Source organism: Pseudorca crassidens, chromosome 18 (genome assembly GCF_039906515.1).
Source record: "Pseudorca crassidens isolate mPseCra1 chromosome 18, mPseCra1.hap1, whole genome shotgun sequence".
Taxonomy (NCBI): Eukaryota; Metazoa; Chordata; class Mammalia; order Artiodactyla; family Delphinidae; genus Pseudorca; species Pseudorca crassidens.
The window spans coordinates 56,734,018-56,754,847 of NC_090313.1; the positions used below are offsets into that span (position 1 = coordinate 56,734,018).

Consider the following 20,830-nt stretch of genomic DNA (forward strand, 5'->3'; position numbering starts at 1 on the left):
GTGTTGGAGGGTCTCCTGCAGAGGCGGGAGGCAGCTATGGCTCACCGTGGGGACAAGGACACTGGCAGCAGAAGTTCTGGGAATGGGCTTGAGGCTATGGGGAGGGGGAAGGGTAAACGGTGACAAAGTGATAAAGAGGCATGGACATATATACACTACCAAACGTAAGGTAGATAGCTAGTGGGAAGCAGCCGCATAGCACAGGGAGATCAGCTCGGTGCTTTGTGACCGCCTGGAGGGGTGGGATAGGGAGGGTGGGAGGGAGGGAGACGCAAGCGGGAAGAGATATGGGAATATATGTATATATATAACTGATTCATTTTGTTGTGAAGCTGAAACTAACATACCATTGTAAAGCAATTATACTCCAATAAAGATGTTAAAAAATAAAAAAATAAAAAAATAAAAAAATAAAAAAGAAGTTCTGGGAAGTACTCCTTGGCATGAGCCCTCCCAGAGTCTGTCATTAGTCCGACCAAAGAGCCCAGGTAGGCTCCAGTGTTGGGTTGCCTCAGGCCAAACAACCAACAGGGAGGGAACCCAGCCCCACCCATCAACAGTCAACTGGATTAAAGTTTTACTGAGCTCTGCCCACCAGAGCAACACTCAGCTCTACCCACCACCAGTCCCTCCCATCAAGCCTCTTAGATAGCCTCATCCACCAGAGGGCAGACAGCAGAAGCAAAAAGAACTATAATCCTGCAGCCTGAGGAACAAAAACCACATTCACAGAAAGACAGACAAGATGAAAAGGCAGAGGGCTATGTACCAGATGAAGGAACAAGAAGAAACCCCAGAAAAACAACTACATGATGTGGAGATAGGCAACCTTCCAGAAAAAGAATTCAGAATAATGATAGTGAAGATGATCCAGGACCTCAGAAAAAGAATGGAGGCAAGATCGAGAAGATGCAAGAAATGTTTAACAAAGACTTAGAAGAATTAAAGAACAAACAAACAGAGATGAACAATACAATAACTGAAATGAAAACTACATTAGAAGGAATCGATAGCAGAATAACTGAGGCAGAAGAACAGATACGTGACCTGGAAGACAGACTGGTGGAATTCACTGCTGCAGAACAGAATAAAGAAAAAACAATGAAAAGAAATGAAGACAGCCTAAGAGACCTCTGGGACAACATTAAACACAACAACATTCGAATTATAGCGGTCACAGAAGGAGAAGAGAGAGAGAAAGGACCAGTGAAAATATTTGAAGAGATTATAGTCAAAAACTACCCTAACATGGGAAAGGAAATAGCCACCCAAGTCCAGGAAGCACAGAGAGTCCCATACAGGATAAACCCAAGGAGAAACATGCCAAGACACATAGTAATCAAATTGGCAAAAATTAAAGAAAAAGAAAAATTATTGAAAGCAGCAAGTGAAAAACGACAAATAACATACAAGGGAACTCCCATAAGGTTAACAGCTGATTTCTCAGCAGAAACTCTACAAGCCAGAAGGGAGTGGCACGATATACTTAGAGTGATGAAAGGGAAGAACCTACAACCAAGATTAATCTACCCAGCAAGGATCTCATTCAGATTCAATGGAGAAATCAAAAGCTTTACACACAAGCAAAAGCTAAGAGAATTCAGCACTACCAAACCAGCTCTACAACAAATGCTAAAGGAACTTCTCTAAGTGGGAAACACAAGAGAAGAAAAGGACCTACAAAAAGAAACCCAAAAGGATTAAGAAAATGGTCACAGGAACACACATATCAATAATTACCCTAAACGTGATTGGATTAAATGCTCCAACCAAAAGACACAGGCTTGCTGAATGGATACAAAAACAAGACCCATATATATGCTGTCTACAAGAGACCCACTTGAGACCTAGGGACACATACAGACTGAAAGTGAGGGGATGGAAAAAGATATTCCATGCACATGCAAATCAAAAGAAAGCAACACTCGTATCAGATAAAATAGACTTTAAAATAAAGAATGTTACAAGAGACAAGGAAGGACACTACATAATGATCAAGGGATCAATCCAAGGAGAAGATATAACAATTATAAATATATATGCACCCAACATAGGAGCACCTCAATACATAAGGCACCTGCTAACAGCTATAAAAGAGGAAACTGACAGTAGCACAATAATAGTGGGGGACGTTAACAACTCACTTACACCAATGGACAGCTCATCCAAAATAAAAATAAATAAGGAAACAGAAGCTTTAAATGACACAATAGACCAGACAGATGTAATTGATAATTATAGGACATTCCATCCAAAAAGAGCAGATTACAGTTTCTTCTCAAGTGTGCACGGAACATTCTCTAGGATAGATCACATCTTGGGCCACAAATCAAGCCTCAGTAAATTTAAGAAAACTGAAATCATATCAAGCATCTTTTCTGACCACAATGCTATGAGATTAGAAATTAATTATAGGGAAAAAAAGTAAAACACACAAACACATGGAGGCTAAGCAACACGTTACTAAATAACCAAGAGATCACTGAAGAAATCAAAGAGGAAATCAAAAAATACCTAGAGACAAATGACAATGAAAACACGACGATCCAAAACCTATGGGATGCAGCAAAAGCAGTTCTAAGGGAAGTTTATAGCTATACAAGCCTACGTCAAGAAATAAGAAAAATTTCAAATAAACAATCTAACCTTATGCCTAAAGGAACTAGAGAAAGAAGAACAAGCAAAACCCAAAGTTAGCAGAAGGAAAGAAATCATAAAGATCAGAGCACAAATAAATGAAACAGAAACAAAGAAAACAATAGCAAAGATCAATAAAACTAAAAGTTGGTTCTTTGAGAAGATAAACAAAATTGATAAACCATTAGCCAGACTCACCAAGAAAATGAGGGAGAGGACACAAATCAATAAAATTAGAAATGAAATAGGAGAAGTTACAACAGACACCCCAGAAATACAAAGCATCCTAAGTGACTACTACAAGCAACTCTATGCCAATAAAATGGACAACCTGGAAGAAATGGACAAATTCTTAGAAAGGTATAACCTTCCAAGACTGAACCAGGAAGAAATAGAAAATATGAACAGACCAATCACAAGTAACGAAATTGAAACTGTGATTAAAAATCTTCCAACAAACAAGAGTCCAGGACCAGATGGCTTCACAGGTGAATTCTATCAAACATTCAGAGAAGAGCTAACACCCATCCTTCTCAAACTCTTCCAAAAATTTGCGGAGGAAGGAACACTCCCAAACTCATTCTATGAGGCCACCATCATCCTGATACCAAAACCAGAGAAAGATACTACAAAAAGAAGAAAATTATGGACCAACATCACTGATGAATATACATGCAAAAATCCTCAACAAAATACTAGCAAACAGAATCCAACAACACATTAAAAGGATCATACACCATGATCAAGTGGGATTTATCCCAGGGTTGCAAGGATTCTTCAATATACAGAAATAAATCAATGTGATACACCTTATTAACAAACTGAAGAATAAAAATCATATAATCATCTCAATAGATGCAGAAAAAGCTTTTAACAAAATTCAACACTCATTTATGATAAAAACTCTCCAGAAAGTGGGCCTAGAGGGAACCTACCTCAACATAATAAAGGCCATATATGACAAACCCACAGCCAACATCATTCTCATTGGTGAAAAACTGAAAGCATTTCCTCTAAGATCAGGAACAAGACAAGGATGTCCACTCTCACCACTATTATTCAACATAGTTTTGGAAGTCCTAGCCACGGCATTCAGAGAAGAAAAAGAAATAAAAGGAATACAAATTGGAAAGAAGAAGTAAAACTCTCACAGTTTGCAGATGACATGATACTATACATAGAGAATCCTAAAGATGCCACCAGAAAACTACTAGAGCTAATCAATGAATGTGGTAAAGTCACAGGATACAAAATTAATGCACAGAAATCTCTTGCATTTCTATATATTAATGACCAAAAATCTTAAAGAGAAATTAAGGAAACACTCCCATTTACCACTGCAACAAAAAGAATAAAATACCTAGGAATTAACCTACCTAGGGAGACAAAAGACCTGTATGCAGAAAACTATAAGACACTGATGAAAGAAATTAAAGATGATACCAGCAGATGGAGAGATACACCATGTTCTTGGATTGGAAGAATCAATATTGTGAAAATGACTACACTACCCAAAGCAATCTACAGATTCAATGCAATCCCTATCAAATTACCAATGGCATTTTTCACAGAACTAGAACAAAAAATCTTAAAATTTGTATGGAGACACAAAAGACCCCAAATAGCCAAAGCAGTCTTAAGGGAAAAAAAAGGAGTTGGAGGAATCAGGCTCCTGGACTTCAGACTATACTACAGAGCTGCAGTAATCAAGACAATAAGATACTGGCACAAAAACAGGAACATAGATCAATGGAACAAGATAGAAAGCCCAGAGATAAACCCACGCACCTATGGTCAACTAATCTATGACAAAGAAGGCAAGGATACACAATGGAGAAAAGACAGTCTCTTCAATAAGTGGTGCTGGGAAAACTGGACAGCTACATGTAAAAGAATGAAATTAGAACACTCCCTAACACCATACACAAAAATAAACTCAAAATGGATTCGAGACCTAAATGTAAGACCAGACACTATAAAACCCTTAGAGGAAAACATAGGAAGAACACTCTTTGACATCAATCGCAGCAAGATCTTTTCTGATCCACCTCCTAGAGTAATGGAAATAAAAACAAAAATAAACAAACGCGACCTAATGAAACTTAAAAGCTTTTTCACAGCAAAGGAAACCATAAACAACACGAAAAGACAACCCTCAGTTAGGGAGAAAATATTTGCAAACAAATCAACAGACAAAGGATTAATCTCCAATATATATAAACAGCTCATGCAGCTCAATATTAAAAAAACAAACAGGGCTTCCATGGTGGCGCAGTGGTTGAGAGTCTGCCTGCTAATGCAGGGGACACGGGTTCGAGCCCTGGTCTGGGAGGATCCCACATGCCACGGAGCAACTAGGCCCATGAGCCACAACTGCTGAGCCTGCGTGTCTGGAGCCTGTGCTCTGCAACAAGAGAGGCCACGACAGTGAGAGGCCCGCACACTGTGATGAAGAGTGGCCCTCGCTTGCCACAGCTGGAGAGAGCCCTCGCACAGAAACGAAGACCCAACACAGCAAAAATAAATTAATTAATTAATAAACTCCTACCCCCAACATCTAAAAAAAAAAACCAAACAACCCAATCCAGAAATGGGCAGAATACCTAAATAGACATTTCTCCAAAGATGACAAACAGATGGTTAAGAAGCACATGAAAAGCTGCTCAACATTACTAATTATTAGAGAAATGCAAATCAAAACTACAATGAGGTATCATCTCACACCAGTTAGAATGGGCATTATCAGAAAATCTACAAACAACAAATGCTGGAGAGGGTGTGAAGAAAAGGGAATCCTCTTGCACTGTTGGTGGGAATGTAAATTGATACAGCCACTATGGAGAACAGTATGGAGGTTCCTTAAAAAACTAAAAATAGAATTACCATATGATCCAGAAATCCCGTTACTGGAATTATGGTTTTCTCTGAACCAGTTTGCAGGGCAGAAGTTGAGACACAGATGTAGAGAACAAACGTATGGACACCAAGGGTGGAAAGCCACAGGGTGGGGGCGGGCAGGGGGGGATGAATTGGGCGATTGGGATTGACATGTATACTCTGGTGTGTATAAAATTGATGACTAATAAGAACCTGCTGTATAAAATAATAAAATACAATTCAAAAATTTTTTTAGAAAACCTAATACTAAACTTTTTTTGGGTTATTTGTATGGAAATATGTTAATATAAATGTTTCAGACATTCCATGAAATTCCTAAAAATCTTATATGTTCTGGTATAAAGTTATAATTCCAGTTATTTAAAATGTATATCTCAGAAATAACTAAATTTCCTTGTCAATTGCATTATTATGAACTTTCATCAAATATTTAACCGTGGTCATTTTTAAGTCTTTTGTCATTTACAGACAGTTCTGGGTGTACTCTGATGTTTTTGCAAAAATGTTCATATAAAAGCGTTTCATCTTCAAGGAATTCATGGAAAAGACTCTGACAAGTACAGGTTTCTGGTAACTGACTATACAGCTGAACTGAATGAATAAGCATTTTCAGAACTCTAATGGAAAACTGATGAATTCATAAAAGTGTTAACAAAAGATCAAGATGTAAAAAAAAATCAATTACATGGGACTGAAAGAACTGATGAGGATGATTATAATTTTTGTGACTTGCTGTTTGTATGAAAAAAAATGTGATGTAAATTTATGTAAAAAGAACTTAATGTAAAACAATGCCACTCTTCTCACATATTTTCTCTTGTTTTGGCAAATATAGATATTTTCTGTTAAAAACGTGATTTATGCTGACACGTAATAGGTTGATTCTTGTTATTATAAATGAATTAATAAATATTTTTAAGTTTCCAAAAATAAAAAAAAATGGTGACAGCTCAAATGATGTGCAAGATTTAATTCTGAAATTCTATAACTGCACTTTGGAATATCTCACATTGTAGAAAGAATGTTTTTGTTTTTTTTTAAAATACAGCTCCTATCTTTCCTGTACCAGACTAGGGGAAAGTTGAGAACTAAATTTTGCAAAATATAAACTTCGCAAAATAGAGAAAACTCATTTGACAAGCTTTGCCTTGCAAAAATACTTTCTGAAGGAAGGTATTCTGAATGGAGGTAAAAACTACCCTTGAAAATACATTAGAATTGAGAATATCATCCACTTAGAATTTGTTCTGATCCTATGAAGTAGACTAGAGAGAGTATATTCTCCAACATAATATGGTCTACAGTGGTCCAGTGAGGGTGCGTTTCAAATTTCTTAGCCACAAAATGCAACTTCAAAGAAAATTTCAGGTAATTTTCTTTAAAAATTTAACACGGCAAGACCACATGGGGGAAAGAAAAACACATTCTTCAGAAAAATAAAGTAGCATGGTATTTGAGATACATGTGTTTTAAGAAACTCGTTAAAGGGGGTGGATAACTATTCTGATTCCTTTTTAATATTTACTTTTCACTATGAAAAAAAAAAGTTTTAAAAGTTTACTTTGAGGTCGATCGATGGATGTGGTGCCGTCCCGCTCACCGGGGCCGGGCCTAGGCCGCGCCAGACGATGGACGGACGTTCATGGCAAACTGGGCCGCCCTTCTCGTTCTGCCCGGTGCCCCTCGCCTCTCCTCCGCACCGGTCGGTGGTGTTGTAAGGCAGGGGTGCGGCGTCCCTCCCGAAGCCCGGTCTCCCGACGCCAGCCTCAGAGCCTGGGCGGGCCGGCGTCCTCCGCCACTCTCGCTACGCCGCCTCAGCACGTCTCGCGAGAACCACTCGCCGAGGTGAGGTTTGGCTGGGGCCGCGGCGGCGGGATGCGTCCCTCGGTGCCGGAGTGCGTCCCGCCTGGCCCTTGGCGGTGTGCCTGGAGCGTTCCAGGTCGGCGTTCAGGTGCCGGAGACCAAGCGGTGGCGTCGTATCCTGTTCCCTGTGAGCCCTTCGGGTCCCCACTGCGGCCGTGCTTCCGGTGAGCAGCTCTCATGGGAGATTGAGACGGTAAGGGAGGCACGGCTGTCCCCCTCGTGGGGCTGGGTGCCGCCTCGTCGCGGTAGTCCTCACTGCGTGCCAGGGGGCGGGGCGGGGGGGGGAGACTGTCAAAAGGTCTCCCTGCTTAGGGGAGTTAGGTGAGTCAACAAATGCGCACGTTGCGCACAGCCCTGCACTGTAATTCATTCAGAACCGGAGACATCCGCGCACTTACAGCCTCTGCTGGGCTAGCAGAGATACTAAAATGCCACAGTCGCTTCCTTACAAGATTCCCACCGCTTCCGTAATACCATGGAAGTGAGGTGCGGGAGGCAGGAGGACCAGGTAGTTCTTTCTGACAGTGGCCTCTTTAAGACATACCGAGGGGGCTTCCCTGGTGGCGCAATGGTTTAGAGTCCGCCTGCCGATGCTAGGGGACACGGGTTCGTGCCCCGGTCCGGGAAGATCCCACATGCCGCAGAGCTGCTAGGCCCGTGAGCCATGGCCGCTGCGCCTGCGCGTCCGAGGCCTGTCCTCCGCAAGGGGCGAGGCCACAACAGTGAGAGGCCCGCGTACCGCAAGACATACTGAGGGACCAAGTCAAGTGGATGGCAGTGAATTGAAAGAAAGGGGACAACTGCTAGAGATATTGTGGAAGTCGAACTGATAAGCCTTGGTAGTAAGTTATGCATGGATGAGAGGGGAAAAAAGATGGCTGAGTCCTGCAAGAGTCGATGGTGTCCTGTAGAATGGTGATAAAGTAGGGAGGAAGAAGAGCAAACACTTTTTTTTTTTTTTGCGGTAAGCGGGCCTCTCACTGTTGTGGCCTCTCCCGTTGCGGAGCACAGGCTCCGGACGCGCAGGCTCAGCGGCCATGGCTCATGTGTCCAGCTGCTCCGCTGCATGTGGGATCTTCTCGGACTGGGGCACGAACCCATGTCCCCTGCATCGGCAGGTGGACTCTCACCCACTGCGCCACCAGGGAAGCCCAAGAGTGAACACTTTTAATATTGAAGAGCAAGGGTTGAGAGAGCCTCTTTCTATTTAATGCTAATTTAGCATTTGCCATTCCCTTACCTTGTACACTTCTTTACCTTTTAAGAACACTTAGCCCATCCAGTCCAAAAACTATCCTGTGAAGTAGACATGGAAGTAAGAGAGTAGTCCAGGGTTTCAACATTAGTGGCTGACAGAGCTAGACTCTCACGTCTCCTGAGTGGTTCTCCTTTTTTTTCCCCAGATGCTATGGCTCATGGCATTGTTAATGATCTGTAGGCATTAAAGGACAGGCATCACCAGCATCCTTTCTGAATTACAAATAGGCAAAGCCAGCACTGGTTTGTGCCAGCAGCTGCCAGTGGCAGGGGCTGAACGGACTAGCTTAGTCTGGTAGCCTCCTCCCAAGAATCTTTCCAACCTTGGCTGCCACACTTGGGGTTGGTCAGTTAGCTATGAGAAATCCCAAAGCATCAAGAGAAGCTCTTTCAGAGTGTTTCTCCTCTCATAATTCTGGTCTTCCCACTTCCTTTCACACTGAGCAACAACTGTATTAGTCCCCTAACATAGCTTTCCCCTCACTCTCTCTTTTTCTCTCTCTCTTGCCCCCCTTCCCCCACTTCTCCTTCTCCCTCCTGTCCTCCCCTCCCACACACTTAACCACAACCACTGCCTTGCTGTGGGTTACTTGCCCTAAATGTCCCTGCACCCAATCCTCCGCCAACCACCATCATACTTATTTCTCTTAATCTTTGAAAATCTTAACTCCTCCATCAAACCTATTCACTTCCCAAATATTCACTGAATCCCTATTATGTGCTAGGCACCATTCAAGGCACTGGGAATACAGCATTGAACAAGACAAAGTCCCTGAGCTCACCAGGTTTAAACCTATAGTCTTTAAAACTCTTTATTGATCACATCAGGGCTCCCTGTCCTCTGAAATACCACAGATTTTGTCTTTGTGGTCACATCACCATCAACACATTCACCCAGGCTAGAAATACGTTCATGGGTGGGAGGTGAGCTCCATGTCCTCTTACTCTGCCATCTTGGTCTCTCTCCCCTTAACTAGAGACCCAGGCTAGAAATATGAAACTCATCTCTCACTTGTCACTCTCCATCTATATTCAGTCACTAACAAAGTCCTGGTTTTTTATATCCTAAGAATTCCACATGCCTATTCTGTGCTGCCCATCTCTACGCAGTGTTCTAGCTTAGGACTCTCATCATGGGTCATTTGGACTGAAGCAGTCACCTCTTACTAGTTGCTCTGCCTCTGGTTTGCCTCCCTGAAATCTGCCTTCCATGAGATCTCTCATGATTTATTTAAAACAAAAATCTAATCAGGTCCATTCTCTGCTCATAACCCTTCAAAAGCCCAAGCTACTTGATATGGTACACAAAGCCCTCCGTCTTCCATCATGTCTTACACTTCTTGCCTCATTGCTTTACATAGTTCCTATCTCATTTTTTTCCTAAGTTCTCTGTGTGTGTCTGTGTCCCTAACTCAGAGTTTTTTCATGGCTGGTTTGGACATCTTTGTAGTCTTGATGCCTAGCACAGTACCTGGCATATAGTAGCCCCTTAATAAATTTTTAACTGGACTGGGTTTCTACTGTTGTTTTGCATCTATATGTATGTCTTAAGTTTTCATGGGTGTTTCTTCTTCAACCTTACAGTGCATTTTTGGGGGTAGTCATTAGAACTATTTACAAATGTTTCTGTTCTCTTCTTCCTTCTGGGAACACTGTAGAATTGTATTTCCCACTCCCTTTAAAGTTGGATATAGTCATGTGATTTGTTCTGGCCAATAAAATATGAACAATAATAACGTGCACCATTTCCTGGGAAAGCATTTAATTACCCAATACAAGATACTGCTGCTATCTCTTCCCCTTGCTGTAGGGGAAGCACACAGGGAAATGGAGGCTTCATCAGCTTGGGCCCTTGAGGGACAAAGGTGAGCAGAGCCTCTTGCTCACCTATACTTGAAGTGTAGCATAATCAAGAAACAAATACTACCAATCCACTGAGATATGGGGATTGACTACGGTCGCATAACCTTGTCTATCCTGACCACTCCATTCCCTCAGGACAGGAACAGTTTTTATCTTTGTGTCTCCATGGTGCCATATTCAAAACAGACTAGAGGGACTTCCCTGGCGGTCCAGTGGTTAAGACTCCGCCTTCCAGTGCAGGGGTTGCAGGTTCCATCCCTGGTCGGGGAGCTAAGATCCCACATGCCTCGCGGCCAAAAAACCAAAACATAAAACAGAAGCAGTGTTGTAACAAATTCAATGAAGACTTTAAAACTGGTCCACATCAAAAAAAAAAATCTTAAAAAAAAAGACTATAAATATTGTATTTAAATAATTCACAATGTGCAATTTCAGATATTTCTCTCTCATCTGTTTCTGCTGTCTCATTACTAAAGCACACTTTCTGCTCCATTTTGGCACAATTCTGGTTTCTAAAATATAAAAATTAAAATTTCTAACCAGTTCATAGTCCAGGGTTGATCACTCACGTAACATTTTGTGGAGAATGAGATGTCTACCCTCTGATGACTGAGTGAACAATTCCTCCAGCTCAGCTGTAGTGCTCTTCGGGGAAGTAAGGGAGGCTGGAGCATGGGTATGAAGCTCTGAGTGGTAGGGCAAAGGGATTATAATAATCAGCTTACTAGGGGAAGTGAGCGTTACAGCGCAGGTCTCCCTGTATCCTCTGCCCCAGCAGATGGCACAATAACATGTAATAACATTTTTCTGCCATTTGCCTTCATATGCCTTAAAAACCCTCCGTTTTGAGCATATGATTCTGTGAGAAAAAAAAAATCCTCTTTCTATGATCCTTTTTAAATGCCACTGTTAAACAATGGACTATTCAAAAAGAAAAGGGGTGCAACACAGAGCCTCTACCTGAAATTCCTAACGTGTACTAATTCTCTCTGTAATCCTTACAGTAACTTGAAAGGCATATTTTTTCTTCCTCATGTAAGTATATTATTCATCACTCCAATCTTATTTCATGGACATTGGCCCAGAGCTGCCTACTATGTACATTGGTTCATAGAATTAAAAACAAAAAGCCCACAGCCTTCTTACTATTTTCTTCTACCTATTAATAGTTCAAACACAATGTCTGTTTCCTCCTCTGGCAGCCACAGCTCCAAACACGCCCTTTCACAGGAGAAGGTCCAGCTAATCGCAGCCCATCTGTTTCATATTCTGGAAGTTAAAATTCAGCCTGCAGGCACTGTCTCTATGATTTATGTTTCCTAAAATCAATTAAAAATTTTTAGCTAGAGTTATCAAAACTTTGAATTTTAACTTGAAGTTTTCATTTTTATAAATGCCAAGTGCTTTATTTTGGAAGGAAATATTTCTATGTTTACTATAACTATAATGTAATTTCCTAAAGATACTTTCTAAAAGACAAATCTTCAAGTTAAAAATCAGCTTAGAGAATTTTTAAAATGTTTAACAAAATCAATCTATGGAAGGAATCTAATTTTTTTCAACCTAAACAAAGTGTTTAGGGACGCAGGAAATATTTCTTCAGTGTAAAAATACATAAAACAAACCTGTGAGCTCAGGTCTATGCTATGAACGGAGTAAGATCTTCTGCCCCATATCACCCATAACTGCACCCAGGAGAAGTCCTTAATTTTCTCATCGGGTGGGTTGCTGCCCTGCTGCACATTTTAAAATCTATCAACATAACACCAAGAAGAAACCACAAAGGAAAAAGAATGATACATCCCCGTACACAAATATTTAAAACCCAATACTAAATTAAATACTAAATTAAAAGATTTATAAAAATTAGAATATTTACAACGTAATATCTCAACAGAGAAATCTTTTACAAATCAACTATACACACACACACACACACGCACGCACGCACACAAAAGAAGATAAAAAATGACGAGTAGACCTAAGGAAAAAGAAAAGAGGGATTAAGCTCTCCAAATGACATTTTTCACTCAACATATAAGGGAAGATTTTTTTTTAACATCTTTATTGGAGTATAATTGCTTTACAATGGTGTGTTAGTTTCTGCTTTATAACAAAGTGAATCAGTTATACATATACATATGTTCCCATATCTCTTCCCTCTTGTGTCTCCCACCCTCCCACCCTCCCTATCCCCCCCCTCTAGGTGGTCACAAAGCACTTAGCTGATCTCCCTGTGCTATGTGGCTGCTTCCCACTAGCTATCTATTTTACATTTGGTAGTATATATAAGTCCATGCCACTCTCTCACTTCATCCCAGCTTAACCTTCCCCCTCCCCGTGTCCTCAAGTCCATTCTCTATGTCTATAAGCGAAGATTTTTTAAAAATAGTAGCAGGATGAGGGAGGGTATAGAGCATACTTCTGGTGGCAGTAAATACTGATGTCAACTTTTGGGAAAGTAATTTAACTACATATATTAAAACCCCTATAAATATGGATTTCCTTAAAACCACCAGTTCTGGGCTTCCCTGGTGGCGCAGTGGTTGAGAGTCCACCTGCCGATGCAGGGGACACGGGTTTGTGCCCCAGTCCGGGAGGATCCCACATGCCGCGGAGTGGCTGGGCCCATGAGCCATGGCCACTGAGCCTGCGCGTCCAGAGCCTGTGCTCTGCAATGGGAGAGGCCACAACAGTGAGAGGCCCGCGTACCAAAAAAAAAAAAAAAAAAGTTCTAATTCAAGGTATTTGTCCTCATCCAATCATTAGACAAGTATCTGTAAGGATTTTATTGCAGGGATTTTGATAAACATACAGATAAAAATATCTGGAAGGATGCATACCAAAATACTAAGGTGTGAAGATCAACAAATAAAACCTGAAAAAAAACAATCACCAATTTTTTTCCTTTTTATTACTCATCTGTATGTCTCAAGTGTCTGTAACAAAAACTTACTACTTTTGTAACAGTTTGTCTCATTTTTATTCTCTTTTTCAGAAAATGTACTTTAAAAGCATAGAAAAGGTGATTGGAACTTTGGGATTCCTATCCAGGGTTACCCAAAAGTCAAACTGTATTCCAATCAAGAGCAGATTAAATATGAAAAGCAAAATGGTAGGCTCCCTTACACAGCAACTCTTGCTTCATTTCTGGTTACTTCTACCTACACAGAGAATTGTTCAAGGAAGATATTTACCATCCCATATGTAGTCGAGATAATTTGGGCCATAAAGTCACAATTTTCCATACCCGCACAATGACTTTTTTTATGAGACCAGACACCTGAACAAAATCTTTGGGAATGCAGGATATGGCAGGCAGTAGAAAGGAAATTGACACCAACTTTCCTAAGATTCCCCAAAGTAAGAAAGCATCTCTTTCCCCCGTATTGACTCCAGGTTGCACACTGGAAAATAGCGGCAAGTGAGGAAGGCCAAGCGTAGACACAAAAACCAGAACATGACCATGGACTGTGAGGTAGCCAGGCTGGCAGGTGTAGGACTGAAATGGCTGCATGCCACAGCAGTAAAATGCCTGTGACATCCACACACCTACAATCAGTTTGGCGGTGTTTCCAACCCAGGCTGAGGGATTTCATTTTCCCTATATTAGGCAGTGACAAAGATTTAGATGGACCAAACATTTTATATTACTGTCAACAGCACTAACTTAGGTTCAGCTGGCAGAGGAGAGGGAAACCAAGAGTGTCTGCATTATTTACTCCAAAGAAACGAGCTGAGCACCATCTGCTGTCAGCCACCACCACCATCACCACCACCCAGTGCAGCTCTTTCTGTACCACACCCTCACCCCACTTCTGTGAGCTCCCTCAATCTCGGCCCAAGGACCTGAAATCCCAGTGTTGCCCTAAATGTACGTTTAGAAAGTTACTTACAACAGAGCAGTTGGTAACACAGAAGATCTCGTAAATGCTGCAAAGTGTTGTCTACTCGTGTCCAGCTGCAAAAATTATCTACTCTTCCAACCTTCCTTCTAAGATTGAATGCAGTGCTACAGTGCTTCAGCTACATAACGTGGGGGGATGGGGGTGGCCAGACCATACAGTGTGGAAAACCAATATTCTCACACTTGTGTCTATAAACTGGTTCAAGGTCATAAAAGTAGAACAGGTAAACCTACTGAATTAGTAATAGGAAATAGGTTGCATGAGCAAAGACAAGTTTCCAAAATACCCACAAACCACACGTGGTATCTGTGTCTAGCCGATTTTTTTCATGGCCTTTCAGGAAATGACCTATCCCACTCTGAAAAACCAGAAGAACAGTATTAGTAAGTCAGTCAAGACCAAAGCCAAATCCATCGTGATCATAGTACTACATTTGATCTCTATGGACTGTAGAGGAGAATATAAAAATGAGACCCCTCAAGAGCTTTTCATTAAAAACCAAAAGCCATTTATACAGAAGCAGTTCAAATTTTATTTATAAATTTGTTTAAAAGCATATAAAAGATTTATTTTTTTCTTTTGCTCACATTTGTGCCCTGAATTAAGAAAGCAGGGATTCAAATCTAAAGGTGCCAAAGCTTCCCCAAACCTGATCTGAGAATTAGATAAGAATTAGCTGTTTAGAGAGACAGGCATGCAGCACCCACAGCTCTCACTAACCTGAAAGCATCAAATGATTCCCTCCTTTTCTATCTTACTAACACGTCTATAATTATACTTCCAATACGAGGTGAAACCAATTAGAAAAATAATGCAGCATTTCACTGGCAGTAGAGACTAAATATGAGTTCAGTAATCAGCTCCTACAAACATGCATAAATAATGACAGGGAGAAACCAGTCATCCCCAGATGCTCAGCTGAGTGGGTGGGCAGTTGAAGGCAAGGTAAAAACAGTTAGGCTGAACAAAACTGCAAGAAGGAAAAACATCTCGTGTGGTTTTTCAAGGTCAGTTGACAAAGGCCAGTTGTAAGCAAATATTTCTCATATATCCTGGAAGAAAAAGAAAACAAAAATTAGTACCAGCAACAAAATTCAAAGCCTTTGTAAATCCAAAATGAAGTTCCTGTTCCTGACTATTTTTTTAATGATTTCAAGTCCCAGTGAAGTGATTTAATTTTCAAGTTCCATTTTGAGTCACAAAATGGTCTCTGTCAACAATGTAATGGCTTATTGAACGACAGCTCATCAGCTGTGTTCTGAGAGATAGGCTAACACGGGTCACAACTAATAGTGTTCACAAATATTGTCACCCGCCTCCATAGTTACAGCAAGGACAGGGCAAATGTAGTATGGAGCAGAGCAATTTAAATGGAACTGTATGGAGTAGAGGTGCACTGTATTATACAGCAGGAAGGTGACTTCTAAGGGGACGTTGAGGAAAGGAGATAGACTTAAATGAGTCCCCTCCCCCCACTATGTGCAAACAGTCATGACATCTCCATCAGGCCTCCCAGACTGCTAGGCCAAGGTACACCTGGGATTCAGACTATTGGTGCTCTAACATTCTGGGAAACTAAAATTTTAGGTTGCCTCATGGGTCATGGCAAATGCTTAACTGCCTTTGAAGACACTGGATTCAGTGTTGCCACAGCATCTCAAAGGGTCTCACCTACTGGTATCAGAGAAGGGATCGTTTGAAGTGATTCTTTAAACATCCTACCCTAGATGCATCATGAAAAGTAATAAAGGACTCTAGAAGACCAAAAAAAAATTTTTAATATAAAAGCAATTTTAAATTATCAAAGAATATGGTACTATGGAGAACAGTATAGAGCATCTTTAAAAAACTAAAAATATAATTACATATGATCCAGCAATCCCACTCCTGGGCATATATCCGGAGAAAACTATAATTTGAAAAGATACATGCACCCCAGTGTTCACTGCAGCACTATTTACAATAGCCAAGACATGGAAGCAACATAAATGTCCATCGACAGAGAAATGGATAAATAAGATGTGGTACATATATACAATGGAATATTACTCAGCCATAAAAAAGAATGAAATAATGCCATTTGCAGCAACATGGATGGACCTAGAGATTATCATGCTAAGTGAAGTAAATCAGACAAAGACAAATATCATATGATATCACTCATATATGGAATCTAATTTTTTAAAAATGATACAAATGAACTTACTTACAAGACAGAAGCTGACTTACAGATATCTAAAACAAATTTATGGTTACCAGAGGGAGGGAAAGGGATAAATCAGGAGCATGGGATTAACACACACTACTATATATAAGATAGATAACCAACAAGGACCTACTGTATAACACAGGGAACTCTACTCAATATTCTGTGATAATCTATATGAGAAAAGAATCTGAATAAGAATGAATACATGTATGAGTATAACTGAATCATTTTGCCGTACACCTGAAACTAACACAACGTTGTAAATCAACTATACTCCAATAAAATTTTTAAAAAATAAAAATTATAAGTAATCAAATAACAAATATGTATTAAGTAACCTGAGAAGAATGTGATTTAAATTAGAAAAAGCTTTAAAAATAAAGATCGGTCTAATTTTTCTACCCAAAATATGCTGATCAAAGGCCTACTACTTAAGTGTCCATATGATGTTTCAAGAAACAAGTTTTTCTTTCTTTGGCTTTCATCATAGTTTTATCATATTTTCTGCCTTCCTCCTTTCTTTCTCTGTCTTTGGCTTTTTACTGATTCCAGCATATCCTCCAAGCCCCATCTGTGAGCTCTCCTCTCTGATTCCTTGTAGGAGCTTAATTGTCATCTACCAACTTCTAAACAAATGCCACATTCTAAATATGTTCTGTATACTAACCTCTTGTCCACTTGTTATTTATAAAACATATCCACACTAAAAGTTTAGTTTATAACTTTTCTTATTTTTGTATGGTGTCCTTTGATGAACAGATGTTTTATTTTAATGTATATTTATCATTTCTTTTTAGTTTATACCTTGGGTCTTATGAAATCCTCCCTAGCTCAATTTTATAAATAGTCTATTTTCTTCTAGAATTTAAAAAGTCTTCCTTTCTATTTATAAGCTTTACTCTACCTGGAATTGATTTTTTTAATGATTTCATGTGGGTACTCAATTGTCCCAACAGCATTTGTTGAAGAGAGTCCATTTTCCCCTTATGATGGGCTCTACCTTTTGTCATACAACAAAATTCTAGAAATAGTTGGGTCTGCATGTGCCAATTCTATACCATATTAAATATTTTATTAAGTCCCATATGTACTTCTATATTTTTAGGAGTGAATTGGCTATTCTTGGTTCTTTGCTCTGATTAGAATTTAACTAAATCAACGGATATGAGAGCTCATTCATATCCATTAACAAGGTAAAACACCATTTATTTATTCCTTAATGTCTTTCTATAAAATTGTATATGTATTTTAAAGGTAATATACATCTTTGATTTTACCTTTTTATTAGGTTTCTTTGTTGATTCTCTACGCGTAGAGACAAACTTAGTTCTTATATATTGATCCTCTATCTACCAACATGGCTAGGCCCTTGTTTATTCTAATAATTTTAATATAAATTCTTTGGGATTTTCTCAGTAGATAATTGTATCATCTGTGATTTATAAATATTTTCCTTTTCAATGCTTATATCTGATTCAAAAGAAAAGCTTTTGATGTGTTTTTATTATAGAACTTTGATCCCTGTATTAGCTAAAGAAATTTCTTTTCTATTCCTAGTTTGCTAGAAGTTTTTACTGCAAATGAGTATTGAAACTTATCAAGTGCTTTCTCTGTATCTATTGAGATGATCATATGGTGTTTCTCCTATAATTTATGAGGTAAATTATCTTGGAGATTTTTTGGGGTTTTTTTGTTTATTTGTGATAGCCAAGCTTGTATTTCTGGGATGAATATAATTTGATAAGGATATACTATGCTTTTTTTAAGAAATTCATTATTGAATCTGTCACAATTTTGTTGTGATTTTTTTAATCTATGTTTATGAGTGAGACTGGCTATAACTTATTTTCTATATAGTCTTTGATTTTGATTCATAGTTACATTCACCTGCTTAATCCTTTGGAAGAATACTCCCTCCTTTTCATTTATCTGGAAAACATTCTAGACATTTGGAATAATCTGTTTCTTGAACATTTAGTAAAACTTTTCTGTAATATGTGTAGGCCTGGTTTTTATTTTATGGGAAGACAGTAACTAATCTAGATATGGTTTAAATCATTTTGAATTCCCACCGCCAAAGTGTGAAAGAGACTGTTTCCCCCATCTTGCCAAGAGAGTATGTTGTCAGTCTCTTGTGCTTTGCCAAATAATAGATGAAAAATGATATTTTGGTTTAATTCTTAATTTGTATTCTTTTTGTTATAAATTCATTGGGTGCTTTAATTTCAAAGATTGTATTTTTTTATTCCTAGAAGTTCTGTTTTGCTCTCTTTGAAATCTTCCTGGTTGTCTGTATCTCTTGTTTTTGCTCATCGTTTCAAATCCAATATTTATTCCATCAAATGTTTTATACATAGTTATTTTAAATTCAGTATCTAATCATTTTATTATTACACATCATTTGGTTCTAAATCTCTGTCATTTTGGTGACCTCAGCCACAACCACATGTTTCCCTGTGCTTGTGGTAAGTTCCAGTCACTGTGTTATGCTTGGGATATATCAGTGAACAAAACAGTCAAAGGGCCCTGCTCTGATGGAAGATGGAACATAAATTACCACAGGGAGAGAATAAGAGTAATTAGTCAACAAAACATCTAAGAAAATGATGTTAGAAAATTAGGTTAGAAGTTGCAGAGTGCTACTGAATAAAGAAATGGAGACTGCAAAGAGAATGACAAGAGCCTGGGGTAAGGGCACAGGTGGCAGCATTAAATGAATGGCCAAGGAATCCTTGGAACTCAAGAAAATACTTGAAAGAGAACAAATCATTTGGACACTTCGGAGAAGAGTACAGAGGGAGCAGCCAGTTCTTAAGTTTTCAAAGAACAGCCAGAAAGCTGGCATGGCTGGGAGGAATGAGGAAGAAGGGCAGTAGGAGGAGAGTGCCAGAGGAGTAGAGTGGGGTCTAGATCATGGAGCCCCTGTAAGGGTTAGTAAATAGAAATCCTTTGGCTTTTACTCTAAGGACTTTGGCTTTTACTCCAAACATTTGGAGAGTTATCAGAGCCATTGGAGGGCTTTGAGCAGAGGAGTGACAGGGTCTGACTTATTTTTCAGTCTCATATTGAGAACAGACTCTAGGTGGGTAAGTGTGGAAGCAAGGAAACCATCGAGGAGACTATTTCAAGAATTGAGATGAGCAGTGATAGAGGTTGGGATCTATTTTGAAGGAAGAGTCAAGAAGATTTGATGATGGGTCAGCTGTGAGGATGTGAGAGATGGGTTGTACTGTTACGCAAACAGGAAAAAGTGCAGATAGAGCATTGGGGTAAAGAGGATCAAAGGTGAAGTTTTAGACATATTAAGGTTGAAATGTCTATTAGACATGCAAGTAGGGATGTTGGGTAGACAAATGGATCTGCAAGTCTAGAGGAAGAGGTCTAGGCTGGAAATTGAAATTTGGGAGTACAGAGCATATTGGTATTTAATTTCATGAGAATGAATGAGGCCATGAAGGTATTAAATGAATGTAAAGAAGATGGTCCAAGGTGGATCCCTGAGGCACTCCAGTGTTAAGAGGACAGAAAGATACAGGGGATTCAGCAAAGGAGAACAGAAAGGAGTGGCCACTGAAATAGGTGGAAACCCAGGAGAGTACAGTGTCCCAGAAGCCAAGTAAAAAAGAGGTTCAAAGAGGAGGCAGTGATTCACCATGACAAATGATGCTGATCGGTCAAAAGATGAAAATTGAGAAATAACCATTTGATTTTGTAATGTAGACAATGTCAGGAGCCATGAGAAGAACACTGTGGTTAGACAGATATGGTCTAAATTCCGATTAGACTGGGTTTAAGAGAAAAGGGAGGAAAGAAATTGGAGACAGGATAGATACCCCAAAGTTTTTCTCTAAAGGGGAACAAAGAAACAGGACAGTAGCAAGAGGGAAAGGGGCTTCAATATATAATGTATATTTATTTAAGTTTTCTGCTCATGGGAATTTTCTAGTCAAGATGACAGCTGACAGTTCAGGAGAGAGAGAAGAACATTGTTAGAACAAAGTTCCCCAGTAGGTGGAGGAGATAGAATCTGGTCCATAAGGAAAAGCAGACATAGAGGAAGAGATGTGTGTAGGTAAGTGAGGTGGAGATGGGAGACTGAGCAAGTTCTTACCTTTGTGTCACTGCTTCTTTCACGCAAGGGAGAAGCCAGTATACACTTTGGACTTGGATATGCCTATCTTACTAAGGAATCTTC

At 39.6% G+C, this 20,830-nt stretch overlaps 1 protein-coding gene and 1 long non-coding RNA gene across 5 annotated transcripts in view; one reads left to right on the forward strand and one right to left on the reverse strand.

The window, feature by feature from the left end:
- Positions 1-7,407: 7,407 nt before the first annotated feature.
- LOC137210857 (uncharacterized) overlaps positions 7,408-20,830 on the forward strand; it is a 74,455-nt gene continuing 61,032 nt past the window's right edge. For 2 of the 3 annotated variants that reach the window (XR_010936750.1, XR_010936751.1), the window contains exons 1-2: positions 7,408-7,562; positions 17,741-17,828. This is a non-coding gene — a long non-coding RNA (uncharacterized lncRNA). The remainder of the gene's footprint in view (positions 7,563-17,740; positions 17,829-20,830) is intronic. The other variant, XR_010936752.1, reaches the window with a different exon arrangement.
- The window catches only part of EPSTI1 (epithelial stromal interaction 1), a 98,141-nt gene continuing 92,245 nt past the window's right edge, over positions 14,935-20,830 (reverse strand). For both annotated transcript variants that reach the window (XM_067712869.1, XM_067712870.1), the window contains one exon: positions 14,935-15,478. In XM_067712869.1, coding sequence (XP_067568970.1) covers positions 15,470-15,478 — 9 coding nt within the window. In that variant the 3' untranslated portion in view covers positions 14,935-15,469. The remainder of the gene's footprint in view (positions 15,479-20,830) is intronic.